At 37.1% G+C, this 23,439-nt stretch overlaps 1 protein-coding gene across 2 annotated transcripts in view; it reads right to left on the bottom strand.

The window, feature by feature from the left end:
* The window catches only part of vgll4b (vestigial-like family member 4b), a 92,693-nt gene that overhangs the window by 37,509 nt on the left and 31,745 nt on the right, over window positions 1–23,439 (bottom strand). Inside the window, exon 1 of one of the 2 annotated variants that reach the window (XM_051672371.1) lies at window positions 15,286–15,628. The exons of the other annotated variant lie outside the window; for it this stretch is intronic. Coding sequence (XP_051528331.1) covers window positions 15,286–15,367 — 82 coding nt within the window. The 5' untranslated portion in view covers window positions 15,368–15,628. Of the gene's footprint in view, window positions 1–15,285; window positions 15,629–23,439 lie in introns of those variants that run through there. 2 annotated transcript variants of the gene reach the window in all.

Raw genomic sequence — 23,439 nt, forward strand, 5'->3', positions numbered from 1 at the left:
ACTCTCGCCAATGGGACTTTCCACTTGGGATGAGGTTAACTAAGCCTAAGAAACTTTATTTTTATAAGATCCATTTATTAAAGCAGACCTGAATGTCACAGTTCTGCACCAAATTATTTACAGAGTGAAAATGATAAAGACACCAAAAAATAACCCCACCAGGTGTCCTCTCCTATACTAAAACCTCATTTATGTCACACACATTCACAAAACATTCACTTGACTTTAGTATCAAGTGAACAAATGATAAAGATGAGCTCACGAGGTGCTTCTCAAAACAAGCGGCCTATTATCCTGACTGACATGTTTCGGCTCGTTCGTGCTCTATGGCAACGGCGATGACATCATTGTTTTTGGCAAAGGCTGTAGCTGCTAATAGAGAAAAGACTGTGCAGATTTAGACATGCCCACAGCAAATGTCCACACAGTGCACGACACGATAACGTTTCTCTTTTTGTCTCCCAAGAGCCACTTCGATCGGCCGTCAAGAGATGTGTGCTGCACACTGACTAATTGCCAGTAACTTCTGCAGTAATGTATTACTATTAAAGCATAGTTCACAGAGACAGCTAACAAACAATGAGGAGATTGTTTAAGACAGCAATTTTTAACAGGTGTTGTCTGTTGCACTATTCATAGTTTTTATTATGAATACTAACATCTGTCATTTCATGTACTGATTTCGATCTCTGTAGGTATAACAAAAGGTAAGAGTGGCTATTGTTTCGATGTGACTGGCAAAAGGTCATATGCTTTGGATGCATGTATTTTGAAAGGTCATATGACTGATCAATACACTAAAGATGGCGGAAAAGAAGAGAGCAAGATATTGAACATAAAAAAAATACTAGGGGTGTGTTCCAAAACATAGTGAGCTGTCTCCTGCCTTCATAGGCAGCATCCTAACTGAAACGGAGCCTCATTAGAGACCAATTTGGAGCAGTTAACATAGGCAGAAACTCCACGCATCATTCAATAGTGCTCCTCAAACTCAGTGCACAGGAGACTCAACTCAAAACTGATTTCAATACAGGTAACACGAGAGGCACGACGCAACACTCGAAGCATAACTATACATGGCACACATCCATTTTGGGTAAAATTGTCAGTTCTGTTATTTTAAACAAGGTTTTATTGACACTTTTCAGTATTAAATGGATAATAGGGCTGGGCAATATTATCTCAACACTGTTCAGCCTATTGGCGATATTTGATATACATCTCGATAATTATGCATTTGCTTTGAAATGGCTCAAAAGTGATTTTTTTTTAATCAGAGGAACCATATTTCATGCAAACAGCCATTGTAGACAAGCAGATTCAATATTTTAAAAGGCATTAAATAAAAATCTATTTAAAATAAAAAATGCATGTCTCCCTACAGTTTTGCACTAAATGAACACAAGGGAGAATGAGATCTAATCATTGCCATTGATATGCACTTTTATATTTATATTTTATATACAATGATACATAGTAGCTTAATTAAAAAAAAGCATTATATACCTTCATATATTTTTACTAAAACATTTTTTTTTGTAAAATGAACAAGGTGTGCAAAAACTACTCCACTTGTTTTTGAAAATCCAGTTGAATATTGCATGTTACAAAATTATCACTATGGGACCCAGTCAAGTTTATTATTATAATACAGAATTATAATTATTATTTTAAGAATTAGATTTGTTTATATGAAAGTAATATATTTCTTTACTATTTACTTCAACTTCACCTGGAGCTTTTATTTTGACCCTTCACATGGAGCTTTTATTTTGACACCAGAAGTCTAGTTTAAAATGCACCACATCTGGGGAAGTGCTGGGTTGTGTCTAGAAGGTAACCCTCCAGTTACCTGAAATATCGTGAGAGCCGCATTGAATTTTCATACTGTGTTTTTGTGTTTATTTTGAGTCCTCTAGAAACACTACACCTAGCCCACCCCTAAACCTAACCCTACTACTAAATCCAACCCTAAACCTAACCTTAATAACAGCAAATGAGACTCTCGCGAGACTTAGGCTGCTGGGGGTGTTACCTTCTAGACACAGCCGAAGCACTGTTGTCCACTCCTTTTCTGTTATACTGTGCCTCCTTTGTAGATTTGTATAATAATTTGTACTGGTTACTTAAGTTTGGAATTGTGCGAATGCTTGAATATTCAGTAAGTATGTGATCTGCTCTAAAAGCGCATGCACAGAGCAGCCCATCATCCATTCTGAAGTGCACACAGACAATGTTTATGCTTTTATCGCAGCCCATTGCAATTTTATAATCACATATGACCATACTGCCATTTTGGTGTTATTTTGATTAAATATGCAGCCTTGAAGGATAATAAAATTAGTCTGATGCGCTTTTAATGAAACTTAATGACCAAATAAAAAGCACATTAAAATCATGATGATATTCACGATATTGCTTAATTTCATATCGTCAGTCAAATTATCTCGATTATATTGTGAATATTCAATATATCGCCCAGCCCTAATGGATAAGCATATTTATTACCAAAATTTCTCTCGCTTCGTCCACCATCTTGGATTGATTTTTACACGGAGCTCATTAGAGTACATTCTGAAATGATTTACCCGGGGAAGGATACTAGAGCCCAACTGATATACAATAAATAGCTAAATAAACATCAGTACTGTATGTTAAGTATCAGTCAATGGCTGACCATTTAAATAAAGAATAAATTCAAATCAAATAAATAGCTAAATAAACATCAGTAGTACTGTTTAGTATCAGTCAAATGCTGACTATTTTAATACTGCCAGTCAATTAGGGGCAGGTTGTAAAACAAGAAGCATTTACAACTGCCGAGTCAAGAGATAAACAGCGGCAGCGGTGTTACACTATATTCTGCTATACAAGTTCAGGGGAAACTTTCAACAGTGGAAAACCAGACTTTTAAATATTTCATTTTGTAAATGCAACGACTGGAATTGTTCAGTTGAAGGGGGTACCAAACTACGAATCCTGAACAAAACAGTTTGGTGAATACATGTTAACACATTAGCTTCCACTCAGCTGCAAGCCATGAAAGTAGCTATGTGGTTAGCTAGTTAGCTATAAGCTCATTGTCATGGAGAGTAAAAGACAGAAGTTGTTTATTTACTTTCCAGCATTGCGTCTCACCAACTAGGTAACAACGTAGCGTAAAATCAACACTCAACAGACACAATCCACCACCGCACCATTGTCTGCTGAGCTGCAAAACGATGCTTTGATGTTTACCTTTCAATCTGCTACGTTACTGACTGCACTGACAAACTATAGCTGGCTGACAGCAAACAGATGTGATAAACATGAGTGACATGGTTGTAAGGGACAGGGTTAACATTATATTAGTTGTATTGAAAAGGGAAAATGATGGGGTCATTGTTTATTAACTATCCAGTATGTATTTCACAAACTAGTTTGCAACTTACTGTGTAGGCTTAACTGCACCGCTTAACTCCACACTGTCTGCAGAACCACCCTCAGCTCAGCTCTGTAAACAATGGAATCAGAGCGCACTCTGCTGGACAAACTACGTTATGACACCAACTCTAAATCACCCCGAGCATTGTTTTCTGCATTATATGTTCTGAAAAAAAAAAGTTTTCATATCTGCGCATATCGGTAAACATATACACCGATACAATATATCTGTGAAAGGCTAATATCGGCCGACCGATAAATCGGTCAGGCACTAAAGGATACACATGATTTTGTAATGCTTTCAACTGGGTGAAGTGCAAAACCCATATGGAATCTCTCAAATAATAATATCATAAATGTGAAAAGCTTTGCACACGACAAAAACAAATGAGCTTTAGTTGCAGTATTTGAAAAAGTTCAAATTAAGCGTTATAAAATTCACAACCACTTCTGTCCAGACAGGTCGACCGATAGTGGATTTTACCGATACAGATATCTAAGTTGGGTAGTACCTGCAGATAACCGATTAATCAACCGATAAGGTTTTAAAATTGATACTGAATGAAAAAAAAATTCAGTAAAATAGTGCTGAACTTTACTACAAAAATAAACAGCACTGAATGAACCATGAAAATATATTAATAAATGTAACATTTTTTTTAATTAAATAAATATATAAATATTAATATATATGAAATAATATTAGAATTTTAAAATCAGTTGATTTTTAAATTGACGTTGTTTCCTTAGTCCACAAGAAGGCGCAATAAACCATTGAACACCATTATATTATTGCATAGAATATTCCTATCCTGCTGTTAAAAAAAGAGCATTTCATTTTCAACTAATGTGCATAAAATAAAACGTTTTAGTCAGTCCATATTCATAATAACAACAAAATACCACATTGTTTTTCAGATTCAGTACAGTTGTATGTAGAGTGGCAATGTTCACAGATAGCAGTGGTATTCGGCTGAACTCGGTGGTGTAGCGGCTAAGACTATGAGCCCAGGCCAGGGGCTGTTCAAACAGATGGAACACAACAGACTGGAACTGAGCGTGAGGACTTCGAGACACACATTTCTAAGTTGAACATATTTCAAAGTTGACAAAGCATTTAAACAACTCAATGCTTAATCTGAAAAATGCTTATAAGGGAGCAAGACGCAATGGCCAAAGACCTCCACCAACTGTAAGGGGCTGTTCACACAGAACGGTTTTGCAACCATCCATTTGTTTTTCTATGTAAACATGCGCTAGACGAACATCTTTGTTTCCCTTTGTTTTTGTTTATTCAGTGTCTCGATGATGTGTCAAATTAAAAAGAATTTTAAAAGCATATTGATACACCTGCTTTCTGTTAAACTGTATTTGTTGCACTGTGTCTAGTCTTTTTTAGTGCAAGAATGTGATCGATCTGTAGTCATCATATTACAGTAAAGATAAAAAAAAAATTGAATTGAAATCAGATGCGTTTCTGATTTGTTTATACATTTCTCTCGGCTGCATGAAGATATTAATTTACTTCCTCACGTCACTAGCTTTAAATATGCAACTTAGCTGATTAACGAATGCATAAATGTGGCCAGCTAGATATACACTTATGCAAATAGATGGTAACAGATGGTAACAATTGTGACATTTAAACATTTGGGTAGGACTTGCATGTATTTTTGTCACATTGTTCTAACCGCTTGAGGTTAGCTTTAATGTTAGTGTCCTCTCAGCTTTGTCGGCAAACATACTGCTGTTCTCTTCTAATGCAGCATCTAGTCATCAAATTAATGATTTTATAATGAAATGACAACGTGTACTGTAGTGTACTGTATACATACCGTTTCGTTGTTGATGTTTTAAATCCGCATCTGAAGTGTTCCGCTCCATGCAGAGAGTAGTCTCACGTGTCAAAACAAACACCACAAGGCATCAATGAAGTGATAGTTTTTATTTCGCCTCTAGAGACCGCTCTCATATTGTATAACAACAGTGGACCCTTCCCAGCCGCTCCAGCACTGGACGCAATGGGGAAAAACTATCGGTGTGGATTTTTGCCAATAACCGATAGTTCCAGAAATCTTTAATCGGTGCCGATTAATCGGCAAAACTGACATATCGGTCGACCTCTACCAGACAGTATTTCATTTCTCAGAGAATGCCTGAGTTAGTCAGACAAGTTGAAAAGCAAAGTTGTGAGAATAACAGAAATGTGCAATTCAGACAGGACTGAAATCACAAATTAAATATGCAAAACACTAGTTTACCTATCCTCCTCTGGAAATAGTAGTCCCATCTGAATGAGCGTGTAGGTCTCCTCAAACATTTATAGTTTCCACTCCACATAACTTGTGTGCAACAACATGCAGACTCGCAGGCAAAGACCTGAAGCAGGAAAAGGATGCTCCTTTCAACCCATTTGTTGAATTTCACACTTCAGTCTGTTTTCTGGGAAGTTTTAACCATAGTAAAACCTCACAGCAGCCTTGACTAGGAACTATAGGAGCCATAAAAGATGACTATCTGGGTGAGCAGGGATGCAGCCAATGTTTGATCTCTTGAGAGATGGTCATTACGAGCACAAGTGATCAAAGTCTGCCTCTACTACAAGAGACTTCAAACGTCAAGCCAGAATGAGATTGTGTTACAGATGTGGGCAAACCCCCTTCCTACGATTCCACATTCGCACCACACGCAAAGCTTCAGCAAGCAAAAAATAAGACAGCACCCCTCTGGCTCGGTGCAAATTATATTTTGGCAGTTGTTGGCAAACATGGAATGAAAAAAAAAAAAAAAAAAAACAGATACTCTGATTTCTGAAATGCAGAGAAACAGTCAAAGTGAACCTTTGCTTCCAAATGTTTGATCATACTACAGATGTTTAAGAACAATAGTCTTCTTTGCTTAATTTCCGTCTGAAATCTGATCTGACCAGTAGACAGCATGTTACCCATTCATAAAATGGACATGCACCAAAGCGTCCTTCTTTAAAGGGAGAGTTACTGAAGGCACAAAGGCGACTGCAAAACAGTTATGGCTTTGGCAGGGGGGTTTTAGCTTTCCATTGCCAGCAGCCCTTTTTAGCCTTTGTTCAGCAGGAAAAGCAACAGTCAGCGCTTCACCCCGGCCAAAAAGTTCTGCTTCAATTTAGACCCTGCTGGCTAGCACAGAGCCACAACAAAGCACAGCACGCCACCAATTCAATTCGTGAGTAAACCAGAAAAGGACATATTTCACTTGAACATGCATGATACCAGCAATAGGGATGTGCCCTATGACTAATTTGACTGTCGTTTAAATGGAAGTTTTGTAACCGACTAGTCGACTAGTCTAAAGAGAAACCAACCTTCAGAAAACATTAAAAAAAAAAAGAAAAAAAAAAAGTGTTTATGCGACCCATTTAAAATATTTAATCTATTCCAAATCCGATGCTAAATTCCACTGAAAAGGGGCATTTATCTGAGACGTCCTCACCTTGAATTATGATCATTGTACTGTAAATATAGAACATGACACGCATTCACTGAATCAACATTAGCGAATATTTAACAGACATATTTATTGAAAACAACTGAATGAATAGTGCAGGATCAATGGAACAACCATTAAAAGCCTGTTCTAAACGGAAATCACCAAGTCAGGACATTGTTGAAAATAATTAACAGGTAGACTAAGCAAAATCTATGAGAGAGAAAAAAATGCGCTGAAATGTTGCGCGTATTTCACGACGTGCAGTCGTGCATTAACCATTGATCTAATATGACAGCTGTTCGGTAAAAAACGTTAACCAATAACAGTTTCGATGTTAAAAAAAGAAATTAAAAAAAGTAGCTATAGGATAGAAAAAAAATAGGCCTGTGATGTAGCCTACAATAAACCTAATGTATTCTAAACATGACTACATAGAATAAAATATAGTTTAACCCATTCAGCAGTCGGCACCTTGTTGAAAATAGCTTTAATCAGCAGATTAAAAAAGCACGCACAGATTTAAAGACTCAAATGTGAAAACATCCATAGGGACTTTCAAACTTTTGGAAAGCCAATTCCCGCACCACCGAAGTGATTTCATTACTACTTTGCTGAGTTTGCTTGTCTAGCGAGAGTACATTTTCCTGTGAGCGCCGCGAGTGAGAGAGGGAAGAAGCATGCGTAGCCTGAGGTGAAATTAAACTCTGTATCTGCTCCAGAAATCCTCTTTTTTAAATAATATTTGTATTATTAATTATATTTAAAATATGTAACATTAATATGACAGTAATTTAAGTGCAGCCTCTGTAAAAATATAAAGCCAAATGTAAATGTGTAAAAATTATGATCAGTTTAATGGGGGGGATATATTAACCGACTAGTAACTCCAGTGTCGACTAGCAGCATCAGAACAGTTTAGTTGACTAGTCTCGCACATCCCTAACCAGCAATCAAGTAAAATGTCTTTTTGATAAATGTGAAACAATATAGCAGCTGGGTTTCCATCCACGTATTATGATGCAAATTTTGGGATGTCACATAAATACTGGATGGAAACACCAAGACGCAAAAAACGTTTTCAAAAAGCACATAAAAACAACTTAAATGCTCGCTTGAGGTGGATACATTTTAAATACGGTAAGACAACTTGCACATAAACTAGCATGGAAACACATTTAGCCTACCAAATATATACCTATAAAATTTATAAAGGAATACAAATGCACATAAAATAAAAAGTCACGTGGCTTTGCCTTAAAAAAAAGTCATGTGAATACATAATTCGCTCAGAGAATTTAATCAATAGTCAACTTCCATTTCCATTTCTATTTTGTTAATTTCCCCAGAAGTGATAATTTTTTCTCTTGAAACACATGGGATGGAACACTGCTTTATTCGCAAATTGTTTTATTTGATTTTCCGCATAAATTAAATTTGCAACTAGGATGGAAACATAGCTTTGGTTAATAGTAGGGATGCACCGATAGGAAAGTATTGGCCGATGCCAATTTTAACAAAACAACTATAGGGAGATATGGATATTTTGCCAATTAAAACAAAAGTAAACTCTCCATCGGCTTTAGTATGGATAGTATCTGAATAGAGACGCAGGGCTTGTTTCTCACCTCACATGGCCTATGTTCTTTGTATTTTCTGACTTTTTTTTGCCATTGACACGCAAGTATCAGCTTTACAGGTCACATAAAGAGGTTGCAGTACAAATATCTGACATACCGAGTTGTAAAATTTCCATCATGGTCTATATTTATCCCTCATATTAGTTTACATTTCCCTGATATGTAGTATATTGCGAGTGAGATTGTGTAAAGTTTGAAAGTTCTGCTGCTCTCAGCCTTATCACAGAACATGTGACACACACACACCCGATCATCTAAATGTAGAACATAGGCTCAATATCAAAAAGTACTCTCAATGGATAAATAGTTTTACTGAACGTTTAAAACAAATAAAATAAAATTGTTTAACATTTTTTAATAAAAATGTATTGTGGTTAATTTCCAAAATTGTGTCTCTCATTTGCTATCAATACATTTTATAAAATAAATGTTTGCCATCGTTAGGCCCACATGACAGCTGCATCCACAGAACTTGCACAGAATTCGAACTCCAGCCATTCACAAATGTTCGTTTTATAAATATTCTGGCTGCGCCGATATATTTCAGATTCCATTTGGAATCATTTCCATTGACCATACAGCTCTTTACTTCATACTGGACACTGAAAAACCATTACCGGTCAACCACTTATTTCTAAGCAAAGCCGTCTACCTGCTATTAATATGTCAACGATACTAGATTATTTAATTTAAGAACTGTTAGGTGCATTTTGTGTAACTTGCTTGTTAACTTTTGTAACTACAACCACTGATAACAATTTCCATTAACTTTTACAGATTTTAGTTTTACAATTTTCTAACTGCATTGTAGTCAGTCCTTAAAATCAGCCTCGGTGTGAAGAACAATGAATATAGAGTCTCTCTGTGACCTTTGAAAGGCTGCATTCATTAAATTCCTGATAAAGCATGAAGCAAAGTTCAGCAAATCGGCAAATTTCAGCAGTGACCTTTATTGTGCACTTTTTACTACACAACAACAATCTGCATGTCCACACGAGCACAGAGGCACAAACAGATGCAGAAACGGGCCTATTTAAAGAGATGATGCTCTACTCACAGAATCTGTAATAGATTAACCATGTGCACAGGAAATTCTCTGGCACACATTAAAAACAGCTGAAGAGGTAGACGTGCAACAGCGTGCAAAAATGGCTGTGATTGTGTATTTCCATCCACTGTCACTGGGTCATGTGACCAGCTGCCTATGAGGAGAACATTCCAACAAGCACTGGATCTGCCCAACATCCGCTCTGTGCAGCTATTTTACATTTTCAGAACACAGGCCCGTGGAATCACAAGTCAAACCAATCATCCGGTCACACATTGTTGCTGGAGTTTTTCCATAGAAAGTTGTGTTGAGTTATCTGGAAACAAGGAAGTCACTGGCCAAGAAAGACGTAACTCACGCAATTACTCACAGACAAACAAATCACAATCAAACAAGGAGTGATGACAAACAACAGGATGTATCCACGTTATAACTCATGAGGTAAACATTGTTATGTAGCATTCAGAGAAGAACAGATGGACCAACATCACAAGTTGCATACAAAACTCGGACAGAGTCTACAGGTGTTTAATCCTGTGTACACGAGTTTCACTAGTGTAACTACTTAAATTTTTGCTGTTTTAAAAAGCACTTTAGCGTTTCCAAAACGTAATAGTGATATTAGTGAGTGAAAAAAATAGCAGTGCAAAATGTACTAACCTCCAGTAGCAATGATACTGCCAAATATGTTGAGGGTAATCATTTTGAAATCTTAGTAGATCACTTAGTGGAGTCCAAAAAATACATATTAAAATGTGTAGACAGATTAAGATCTTTAACACTGGTATTCTGCCAGACAATAACATGGATCACCTTACAGAACAAACAACAATTAAAATCATAACATAATTGTAATTTATTTGTCATGATGTTTGTCAGGATGTATGTCCAGGATGCATAAAAGCAGTATTTTGCCATATTTGTAACTGCACAGAAGTGACCACAAACCGATTTTTTTTCCAAAGTCATATGTAAAAGAACCGTTCATATATCATAATGGGGTGAATAGGTGCGATCTAGAGGAGGGCTGTATCACATTTGTTCACTTGACATGTGATGTCTGACAACAGGAGGCTGGTATAGCTTGGTGCAGAGCACCCCCACACATACCCTTCAAACTAGATATCAACTACACTCAAAAAATTTATTTTTGCTCCTTGTTGAATTTAGTTACTTAAAATTAGCTGATGTTACACAATTCTGGAATATTTGGTCCAACTTAACTTCATTGTGTGCAATAAATGTAAATTCGTAAAATGGAAGCTTACTTGATCCATTTGCATTGGGACAACTTTAATAATTTCTGTTGACCTTAACCAGATGAGCAGTTGAAGCCACAAGTTAACATATACCTTAGCCAAATACATTTAAACTAATTTTTTCACAATTCCTGACATTTAATCTTAAAAAACATTCCCTGTCAGGAACTGACCACATTTTAAAAATGTGAAATGTCAGAATAATAGTAGAGAGAATTATATATTTCAGCTTTTATTTCTTTCATCACATTCCCAGTGGGTCAGAAGTTTACATACACTTTGTTAGTATTTGGTAGCATTGCCTTTAAATTGTTTAACTTGGGTCAAATATTTTGGGTAGCCTTCCACAAGCTTCTCACAATAAATTGGTGGAATTTTGGCCCATTCCTCCAGACAGAACTGGTGTAACTGAGTCAGGTTTGTAGGCCTCCTTGCTCACACATGCTTTTTCAGTTCTGCCCACAAATTTTCTATCAGATTGAGGTAAGGGCTTTGTAATGCCATTCCAATACCTTGACTTTGTTGTCATTAAGCCATTTTGCCACAAATTTGGAGGTATGCTTGGGGTCATTGTCCATTTGGAAGACCCATTTGCGACCAAGATTTAACTTCCTGACTGATGTCTTGAGATGTTGCTTCAATATATCCACCTAATTTTCCTTCCTCATGATACCATCTATTTTGTGAAGTGCATCAGTCTCTCCTGCAGCAAAGTAACCCCACAACATGATGCTGCCACCCCCATGCTTCATGGTTGGGATGGTGTTCTTCGGCTTGCAAGCCTCACCCTTTTTCCTTTCATTTTCATTATGAACATAATGATGGTTATTATGGCCAAACAGTTCAATTTTTGTTTCATCAGACCAGAGGACATTTCTCCATAAAGTAAGGTCTTTGTCTCCATGTGCACTTGCAAACTGTAGTCTGGCTTTTTTTATGGTGGTTTTGGAGCAGTGGCTTCTTCCTTGCTGAGCAGCCTTTCAAGGGGTATGTTGATATAGGACTTGTTTTCCTGTGGGTATAGATACTTGTCTGTTTCCTCCAGCATCTTCACAAGGTCCTTTGCTGTTGTTCTGGGATTGACAAACTATGTTCATCTCTAGGAGACAGAATGCGTCTCCTTCCTGAGCAGTATGATGGCTGCGTGGTCCCATAGTGTTTATACCTACGTACTATTGTTTGTACATATGAACGTGGTACCTTCAGGCATTTGGAAATTGCTCCCAAGGATGAACCAGACTCATGGAGGTCCCAAAATTGTTTTCTGAGGTCTAGGCTGATTCCTTTTGATTTTGCCATGATGTCAAGCAAAGAGACACTGGGTTTGAAGGTACGCTTTAAAATACATCCACAGGTACACCTCCAATTCAGTACACCTCCTATCAGAGCTAACTGGCTAATTGTCTAAAGTCTTGACACAATTTTCTGGAATTTTCCAAGCTGCTTAAAGGCACAGTTAACTTAGTGTATGTATACTTCTGACCCACTGGAATTGTGATATAGTCAATTAAAAGTGAAACAATCTGTCTGTAAACAATTGTTGGAAAAAATTCTCATGTCATGCACAAAGTAGATGTTCTAAACAACTTGCCAAAACTATAGTTTGCTAATATGAAATGTGGAGTGGTTAAAAAAAAGAGTTCTAATGACTTCAACCTAAGTGTATGTAAACTTCTGACTTCAACTGTACATGATTTCAGGTTCTCATCCTGTAAAATCTGCAAATTAATATCTTAATATTTGCTTTTTATTGCAGTATTTGCAATGGTGGTGTTGTGGTTGTTGTCCCTTTGGGTTTTGTGTCATGTGAGTGCATCTTTTTCCAAAAATATGATTGAGTGTCACTATTATTGTGTTTTGTGTGTTGAATGTTAAAATCCTGCATGCCTTATTGGAAAGCTTCATTTAAAACTCATCGACAAGATGTCATCCTCTATTGTTGAGACTACAAGCACAGAGCTTGTAACATTAACATCAACAAATGTTTGACAAAATAATCAGTAGTAGTATAAATTACACTGCTTCAACATAAAAAGATGACTTTGAAAAAAAAAAAATCTAGTAGATGTGACCAAATTAATTTAAGTTCATACAACAAGAATTGATACAATTCATTCAAATAAATTATTTTATGATGAAAAAAAAAAAAAAAAAAAAACATTTCTTGCATGGAAAAGTTTTCCTTAATTTGATTAAGTTAACTGAAAGTTTTAATGTTTTGAGTGTAACATGCTTTATAAATCTATTCCTAAACAATGCACTGAAGCTGAATAAGCAATTTCTATAAAACATAATATTGATTTGCATGATGCTCAGCATAAATCAGAAGGAAAAATTATTCACTTTGATACTGAACTTGATACAAATGGTTCAAATATGTTTTAGCCATTTATACTGTGTTATTCCATAAATGCATTTATGAAGTCAACCAAGCAATCTTGACCAGTTATACATCCCAAGTGAGAGCTCTGTGGGTTACAGCATGCACCAAAGGAATCTGCATGCTTCACATTTTTTAGCGCATCTAAAAGCAAGTGCAACCAGCTGCGTTACAGGTGCTTGATATGAAACACATTAAAATAATATTTATTAAGGTTCATAATCTTAAAATGTAGCTACTTTTCAAAACTCTGTGGGTATTTATAAGATAATATGGGGGACATTTCAATGTTTTTATATTTTTTAATAGTAAAAAACAAATCAAAATTGTTGCAACACACAAACACCACAAAGTTTCTCAAACTGCACACTTTAACATTACATGCATTCTTATTTGGACATGTGTACATAGTAGGGTGACCAGACGTCCCCGTTTTCCGGGGACAGTCCCGGTTTTTGATGGTCTGTCCCCGACTGGAGCTGTCCCCATTTTTACTGAGTGTTCAAAACAGTCTGCAAAGTGAAAATACATGGCAAGAAAGCCGCTACTGAAGCCTACCAGCAACAAGGTTTACCGTGTGCTGTTTATTTCGACCACCAGAGGGGGCTGCTCGCTATAGCGGTTTTAAGTCATTCGTCTTCCTTTACTGATTACTTGTTCAAGCCAGTTTTGCCATTAGGAACTGGACCAGTGAGCAAGCGCACTTGAAAAGAATCATCATCATCGTTATAAGCTTCGAGGTGAGGCACATACTAGTTATGTTATAAAGAAGTTATATTGTTAGGTATTATATAAAAATGCATTTAAAATAAGAATATGACATTAATAACATGGAAAAATAAATGAAATGTATAATAAAGTATCTGCAAAGAACAACAATAAATTTAAGTCATCACATTACAGCACAGATTACATTGCACTTTGCTGGGAAACAAGAGACTGAAAAGATGCATCATAAATGCATGAGTTGATCAAAATAAAAGTTATAATTAAAAAAAAAAAAAAAAAAACAGGTCCATATGATATACCATATGAGATAACTGATAGAAACAGTTAGGTGAACTAGTGTAATAATAATAATAATTATACAATATTGAATATCTTTGTCATGACTACAAAGTGGAAAAATCCCAAACAATATGAGGCATCTAAGGGGGCAATCAGCCCTTCAGAAATGTATTTCAGGCCCTGATATAATACATAGTGCAAGTGTTTCATATTATTTCAGTTGTAATACTGAGGGAAATGGTAGTCAAGTGAAATCATTTCTTTTGAAATTCCTCTGCCAGTTTGCCAGCAAGCAAGTTAGCAACCCACCATCTTACTTTCACCTTACCTTCACAGGTAAAGGTGAAGGAAAAGAGGAGAAGAGAAGGAATTTTAGAAGAGAGTAACTAGACTGATGTAAACAGTATGACCAAGGGCAGGTGTCCCTGTGCTGTGGAGTCTTCTGCAATAGTTCCTGTATTCAATCATTGTTTATACATGTTTGTTTAGTTCACTTTTAAGCCACAATGTCATCTACTGTATACAGTGTAGAAAATAAAGTCATATGTAACAGAAGACAATTAAAAATGATCAACTTTACCTGTGTATCAAAATTTCATTGAGAAATTTTCAACAAAGTATGATATACTATAGTTCATGACATTACTACATTCACCATGGTCAAAATACATATCCAAATTGTCCCCCTTTTTTAATTAATAGTTAAGTAACATCGTTGAAATTTCAACGACATATTTACCACTGAACAAGAAATGTCCCCGTTTTTCGTTTCAGAAATCTGGTCATCTTAGTACAGTCATATTTTTGGGTTGCAAAAATACGTTGGCAAACTTTTTAGAGAGACTGAGAAGTGTAAACATTTTGCTTTTCTTGCTGAATTTTCCCAGTGAAATACATAAGCCACAAAGCGTCGCATACATACTAAAAACACAATGAGAGCGCAATGATCGTGAAAGTGTTGTGAGACAAGTTGACGTCACGGGAGCCCGTTATTTTCATCGATAAATACTTTCACTTTTTCAACCAAAAGGGTGAGAAAATAGTAAATAAAAAGTTTATTTTTACCTTCATAGCACAGAATGCCAATGTTGTTGTTCATTTTGTCCAAATACTGGTAGTTCAACAGGTCCATTTTGGTAAAAAGCATTTATGGACTTTAAATTGCAGAAAGAGCAGCTTGTCTTCTCTCGTCCGGAGCGCGCGTAAAGGATCCGCCTTTAACTTCACACAGAGCGATTGAAAACTAATTTAACCCGACCAGGTTAAGTACCTAAACGAGTAGGAGTACTTTAACGCGACTTTAGAGAAACTTTAATAAGTTTTCGAATATGAAAAGAGTCAGATTTGAGGACAAAGGTGTCGCGCCAGTTCTCCTCACAGCCCGCTGTAAGTCAACTGCACTCACGCAGCCTAAGATCAGTTAGAATCCAATGCGCGCTCCCACGCTCCTCTATGCGCGTCGCCACTCTGGGCATGCTCTCCAATTCCCGCGAGACTTTCACCCTTGGTATAGTACACAAACGGAAAAGGTTAAAATGGAAAGCCGTTGTAACTATTGAAAATGTACTAGTAACTATTCCAATAGTGACTAGTATTTATTGCATTGTTATTGTATAACATATTTTGTTAACATATTTAACACAGTTAAACTGACCCATTGAGCAATAACTATGTGCAATACACAGTTTAGTCTTTCTTATATTTATCCAACACATCCAACCTCCTCTGCCATTTCATTCCTCTGAGAGAAAAAAAACAAAACAAAAAAAAAAAAACATTTGCACTGTACATAACAGATTTGTATTTACACTGTACATAACAGATTGTATTAGATTTGCACTACCCGTGTGTATGTGTGTATGTATGTATGTGTGTCTGTACGTTGTGTATAATTATTTTTTTATTTTTTATTATTATCTATGTCTTGCTGCTGTTTTTGTATTGTTTTTGTATGGTTGTATACTGGAAGCTCCTGTCACCAAGACAAATTCCTTTTATGTGTAAGCATACTTGGCAATAAAGCTCATTCTGATTCTGATTTGCAATTTAATTCTATGAATGTATCATTTTTTATTTTATTTTATTTATTTTTTTCTGACTAGTGTCTACTCTAAATGCTAGGCTACTAGTTACATTCTTAAAGGTGCAATATGTAACATTTTTCATGTAATATCCTTTTTTTTTTTTTTTTTTTTTTTGCCAATGTGTGAACAGCTTGTAACGCAACTTAAAAAATGAGCCCTTCCTGGACTTCCTAGGTTGCCTATTAAAGCCTGTAGACTGATTTTCACGCGAAGGGAGCGGGTCGCTTTTGCCGGGAAAATCCAAAGGATGTGACGTTTATGCGTGCTCCCGAGAGCCCTGCCTCAGTGCTTCTCTTCCGCTATTCAACAGCGATAACATTCTGCAACACTAGGTAACGTTATCTTAGAGATGGAATCCAGCAAACGGCCGGCTCCCAGCACAACACCGACTCCTACACAAACTCTGAGTAAGCCAAAAAAAAAAAAAAAAAACATTTATCCACTGAATCCCGTCTGGCTAAGCGGAAACGTGATCGTGGTCGAGCGAAAACTAGAGTGAACATCGGCAGGGCATTTGATTCCTGGAGGGACCTTCGTTCGGTTTTGGGGATCAAAACCAACCCTGAATTGGCGTTCTTATTGGACAGGTAAGCTTACATAACTGCAAAGCATGTGAAATATAGTGCCATAAGGATTGATCTGTGTAATTTTAGCTAACTTGATCTTGCCTGCTAACGCTGACGAATTGCAAGCTACCTTGCTTCATAACTTTCAAATAATTTCAACGATCTTCTCTTTATACTAAAAGTCAGGTTAATGTCAATGTTAATCTGTAATTATTCAGCAAGGTAAACTACAATAATACATGAAATGAATGCTAGACAATGTTCAAGATAATGCAAAAATACCCATTCATTAGTGTAACGTAACTTGGTTATACAGAAAATATATACATTCTATTATTATAAAACAATAGCGCATCGATATATAAAAATGACAGTTGTGATGGAATCACATCAATACTGAACTGTGTCAACATATTTATAATGTACAGTCTATTTTATAAACAGCTACTGTCATCATCCACCAAATTTAGCTAACAGCTATTGATAAAGCTGGCTAGCTAGCTAACGCCAACATAGAATATCGTATAAATGCAGTCAATGTATCATGCAAAGAAAAGTGATTACTACAAACTACAGTCTCGCATAGTCAGATCTATATCCACACTTTGTTTTAGCCCTGTTCCAGCACTGGAGAGTCAAATACAATATACAGTCTCAAAGTTTGTAGTAAAACAACCATAACTCTGTCATTTTAATTATGCTGCCTCATCTGTCAGCATGATGCCGGTGAATCACGTTCAGTCTCGTTGTACGTTACATCATTGTTTTGGTCGATGCTTGTGTCCCTATGGAATGTGTGCGCGCTATCACGAGCAACAGGCAGCTGGCTGCAGTTCACTTAACGGCCACAGGTGTCATTAATAACAAGGGTTTCTGAATCTTACATACTGCAATTTTAATTTTACAATCAAGACTTTTATTGAACTAACAAATAGGCAATTTCATACGAATAAGTGAAAAGTAAAAAAAAATAATGTTATAATAAAATAATGAATGAAGAGACTCAAATAATTGTTTTTTTAAGTCAAACTTTTTTATAGTAACTCCTGTAACGCTGATAGATTTATTCCAACCCGTCCTAAAACAGGGATGAAAAAACACCACAACTTGTATCTTTGTCTATCACTTCAGTATTCAGTCAATATAATACAGGCCTATGCACTCTCATTGGTAAACCAGAATATAAAAATACATAGGAAACCACATCTTCATCTAGGTTAAAAAAAAAAAAAAAATTAAACAAAAATGACATAAATTGATAATTGACACTTTGCATGGGTATCATCAATGTTCTCATGGACTATATGAATCTACAAAAGAGGCATGTTAGATTAACAATATAAAGCATAATTCAGGTCAAATTAAAAGCCAAAAAGAGAGGCAACAAATTAACAATATCATCATTTAAATATCTGGACACAGTAAGTGTTGATTAAGATGTTGAACTTTGTCAACTATATATTGTAATCTATACATAACAATACATGTATGTACACTTAAAACAAAAACCACATTTAACACAGGCACTAACTGTAATGATTTCTAGTAACACTCTACAGCCCTCTAGTGGTGTTGTCCTCTGATATCCACCCCACTCAACACAATCACAAGCTAATACACTAATATGGGAATCCGAAAAGCATATCCACATAGAGCTAGGTCATATATCACAGATTATATCATATCAGCTGTCAACATATCATTCAACTTTCAAATGTTATTATCTATTAACTAAAAAAATGGGGCAAATTCATTTTTGTGTATTTTGAACATGGTTAATGTAGTACTGTGATGAACTATGGTTTATTATACTCTATCATACTATTTTAAATTACCCTTAGTCATCAATGCACACAGTAAAGTGTACATGACACCCTCTCTCCCCTTAAACAATAATATTGCCTCACACAATTCCACTTAAAATTCTTATAGATCATTACAATATACAGATAAAGGAAGAAGAAATATTTGAGCAATATCACCTGACCAAGAATGTTGTTGTTCTGATTATGTCACAATGCTGTAGGCCAAGTGTTGTAGGTAATCATCACAGCCATGCTGATACTCAGACCAACAGCATGATTGCAAGCGTGATATTGCTTTTATACAACGTTCAAAAAACTGTAAATGATAATGAAAAAAAAAATAAAAAAATCTGACAAAATATGTCAAACTAAAATCGGCCAGTTAGTGCATTTCTTCTCCACCAGCAAAAATAACTCCAAAAGAAGTCAAAGCAAAATTTTCCAATTGTTACTGGCAAACTGGGACACCTTTATTGTCAAAATGAGACAGCTAGTTCTTTTAAATACAACAGCATCGATGTAATTTATAAAATGAATAACTGCAATTAAACTATCTTATTAGATTTACCTTTTTAGATTCCACAGATTTATTCTCTTCCCTGGCTACTGACTTGGCCCACTCTTCCTTTTCCTTTATTGTCTTTCTTTCCCACCACTGAGTTCAGATATGGAGTATTATTATTATCATGAATTATTTGTATTTATTATTATTAGCAATATCATTAAATTAAACTAACAAGCCATTTTAAAAGCAAAATTATTTAACTCATGGTCTTGACCAACAGTGTATTTGCAAACTGGGACAGTGTATTATTGGTAAACTGGGAGAGCCATTTATAGTTCACCCAAAAATCAAAATTCTCTCATTATATACTCACCCTCATGCCATCGCAGACGTGTATACGTTCTTTCTTCGGCTAAACACAAATGAAGATTTTTAGAAGAATTTCTCAGCTCTGTAGGTCCTCACAATGCTAGTGAACTTTGAAGCTTCAAAAAGCACATAAAGGCAGCATAAATGTGATCCATACGACTCCAGTGGTTAACCTTTTCACATGAGTTTCTCCTGTACTGACGGACCCCACAGCATAATTTCTTTATGTGCACTGTAATTTAAAAAACATCTTACCTTACACTTCACAGTAGATACACTGAAGGACAGACTACACAGTATCATAGCAAGTGCACTGAAGGTCAGATTATATATTATCAAACCACATTATGGTTTATAGATGTTTATAATGATTATGATAGATAAGATGTGATCGCGTATGCGATTGCCGGCTATATGCATCGCCATATTGTTTGCATGCAATGCAACATGGGATTCTGAGTTTGTGATAGAAACATAGAAGGTTCTAAAAGCCTTGCCCTTCCACTTTCCCAGCACCGGAAGAGGTTAGAATGAGTGACGGATGGAATGGGAGAAGGCTTGTGTGGACTGACTAGTTTGTATATTCTTTGTTTGATGTCAGAAAACATGGCCGCATCGCTACATCAAAACAGTCAGCTCCCACTGTAATGGCTTTAAACTCTTATTTAGTGATTGTTTGAATGTTTGTAACATAAAAAATACAAATATTGTGATGTTGAAGACTATTTGAGCAGCTTGTTCATTATGACAATCGATTCAGTCCCTCTTTTGCTGGTAAACAGCAGTATGAATGTAGATCACAATGGTTTGATCATACACGTCTGAGCCCAGCCTAGTGTAATCCCACCGGTTTGATCCTATGTGCGAAAGGTTTAAATCCATATCTTCAGAAGCGATATGATAAGTGTGGGTGAGACACAGATCAATATTTAAGTCACTTTTGAAGATATGGATTTAACCACTGGAGTCATATGGATTACTTTTATGCTGCCTTTATATGTTTTTTGGACCTTCAAAGTCCTGGCCACCATTCACTTAAAGACCAACAGAGCAGAGATATTGTTCTAAAAATCTTAATTTGTGTTCAGCAGAAGTAAGTAAGTCATACACATCTGGGATGGCATGGGGGTGAGTCAATGAGAGAATTTTCATTTTTGGGTGGAATCTTAAGAAGGACTTTTACATCATTAGTCCATAGATTAGTTATCAGGCATTCATGTATAAATCAAAGATTAATCTAAAACTAGTAATGATTTTTATGTGAAACATTTTATGACACTGGCATACTCATGAAACAGGAAGTTATAACAATTACTGGATCAGTTGCCTGGTCTCAAACTTTGTAACTTTAGTGCCAGTTAACCTTAAACAGACTGCTGTATTCCCAACCGAATGCAGACCAAAGAACAGAAAAGAGCACTGAAGGGTTGATTCAAAGCCATGACATTCATTTCCATTGACCTCTGCCATCACTATGATCAGAGTGCACTAGCCACCTCTCAGTGGCTGTGAAAAAAAGGTCTTTTCACTTATTCTCCAAGCTTGGGCGGTTCTAGAGGTAGGCTACAGGGCTTAAGCCCTGAATGTTTTCAGTAAAGCCCAGAAAGTTTTTATCATTTTGTAGTGATGTCAAAAGTATCAATTCAGCACACCAGTCAGTACCCACGCACTATCATGTTGAGCGACTGCTTTCCAGCACTCATGTGAATGTGCACGCATGGAAGAGCACTCGTGACTCACAATTGTGACTGTGTCAAAAGAGTCTGAATGGTCAAAATGCTTGGTGAGATATTACAAACTCTGTTGAAAATTGGTCCATCCAGATGCAGTAAGTACCAAATATTAAGATATACACAGATGAGCCAAAACATTATGACCACTTACAAATAATGATCATCTGCTAACAAGGCCACATGTCAAGGTCTGGGTAGATTAGGTGGTAAGCGAACAATCAGTTCTCATAGTCAACGTGTTGAATGCAGGAGAAACGGGTAGCAGTAAAGACCTGAGCGACTTTGACAAGGGTCAAATTGTTATGGCCAGATGACTGGCTCAGAGCATCTCTGAAAGGCAAGGCTTGTGGGGTGCTCCCAGTCAGCAGTGGTGAGTACTTACCGACAGCGGTCCGAGAAGGGACAAACCCCAATCTGGCGACAGAGTGTTGGGCACCCAAGGCTCATCGATGCGCGAGGGCAACGAAGGCTATCTATCCCGTCTGGTCTGAACAGACAAAAGGTCTACTGTGGCACAAGTCACAGAACATTTTAATGATGGTTACGGGAGGAATGCGTCACAACACACAGTGCATCGCACCCTGCTGCGTATGGGGCTGCGTAGCCGCAGACCAGTCAGAGTGCCCATGATAACCCCTGTCCACTGCTGAAAGCACCTACAATGGGCACGCAAGTGTTGGAACTGGACCTTGGAGCAGTGGAAGAAGGTTGCCTGGTCCGATGAGTCCCATTTTCTTTAACATCAAGTGGACGGCCATGTACGTGTGCGCCGTTTACCTGGGGAAGTGATGGCACCAGGATGTGCACTGTGGGAAGATGACAAGCTGGTGGAGGGACTGTGATGCTCTGGGCAATGTTTTGCTGGGAATCCCCAGGTCCAGCCATTATGTGGACGTCAATTTGACATGTGCCACCTACCTAAACATCTTTGCAGAACAGGTACACCCCTTCAAGGCAGTGGTATTCCCTGATGGCAGTGGCCTCTTTTAGCAGAATAATGCGCCCTGCCACACTGCACACATTGTTCAGGAATGGTTTGAGGAACATGATGAAGAGTTCAAGGTGTTGCCCTGGCCTCCAAATTCCCCAGATCTCAATCCGATTGAGCATCTGTGGGATGTTCCGATCCACAGCAGGTCCACCTCGCAACTTACAGGAATTGAAGGATCTGCTGCTAATGCCTTGGTGCCACAGGACACCTTCAGGGGTCTTGAAGAGTCCATGCCTTGGCGGGTCAGCACTGTTTTGGCAGCATGTGGAGGACCAACAGCATATTAGGTAGGTGGTCATAATGTTTTGGCTCAGTGTATATACTGTATATAACACAGAAAACAATGAGTAATATATACAGTTGTGCTCAAAAATTTGCATACCCTTGGAATTGGTAATATATGTACCATTTTTAAAGAAAACATGAGTGAGCAGGCAAAACACATTTCTTTTATTTCTTATGGGATTCATATTCAACTGTAGGTTATAACAGAATGGCACAATCATAAAACAAAACATGGCAACAAAAGAAAAAAATGAAATGACCCCTGTTCAAAAGTCTGCATACCCTTAGTTCTTAATACTGTGTATTGCCCCCTTTTGCATCAATGACAGTGTGCAGTCTTTTGTAATAGTTGTCTATGAGGCCCCAAATTCTTGCAGCTGGTATAGCTGCCCATTTGTCTTGGCAAAATGCCTCCAGGTCATGCAAAGTCTTTGGTCATCTTGCATGAACCGCACATTTGAGATCTCCCCAGAGTGGTTCGATGATATTAAGGTCAGGAGACTGTGATGGCCACTCCAGAACCTTCACATTTTTCTGCTGTAACCACTGGAGGGTCAACTTGGCCTTGTGCTTAGGGTCATTGTCGTGCTGGAAAGTCCAAGAGCGTCCCATGTGCAGCTTTCGTGCAGAAGAATGCAAATTGTCTGCCAGTATTTTCTGATAACATGCTGCATTCATCTTGCCATCAATTTTCTCAAGATTCCCCATGCCTTTAGAGCTCACACACCCCCAAAACATCAGTGAGCCACCACCATGCTTCACAGTGGGGATGGTATTCTTTTCATTATAGGCCTTGTTGACCCCTCTCCAAACATAGCGCTTATGGTTGTGACCATAACGCTCTATTTTGGTCTCGTCACTCCAAATTACAGTGTGCCAGA

This window comes from Myxocyprinus asiaticus, chromosome 35 (assembly GCF_019703515.2).
Source record: "Myxocyprinus asiaticus isolate MX2 ecotype Aquarium Trade chromosome 35, UBuf_Myxa_2, whole genome shotgun sequence".
In the NCBI taxonomy this organism is placed as follows: Eukaryota; Metazoa; Chordata; class Actinopteri; order Cypriniformes; family Catostomidae; genus Myxocyprinus; species Myxocyprinus asiaticus.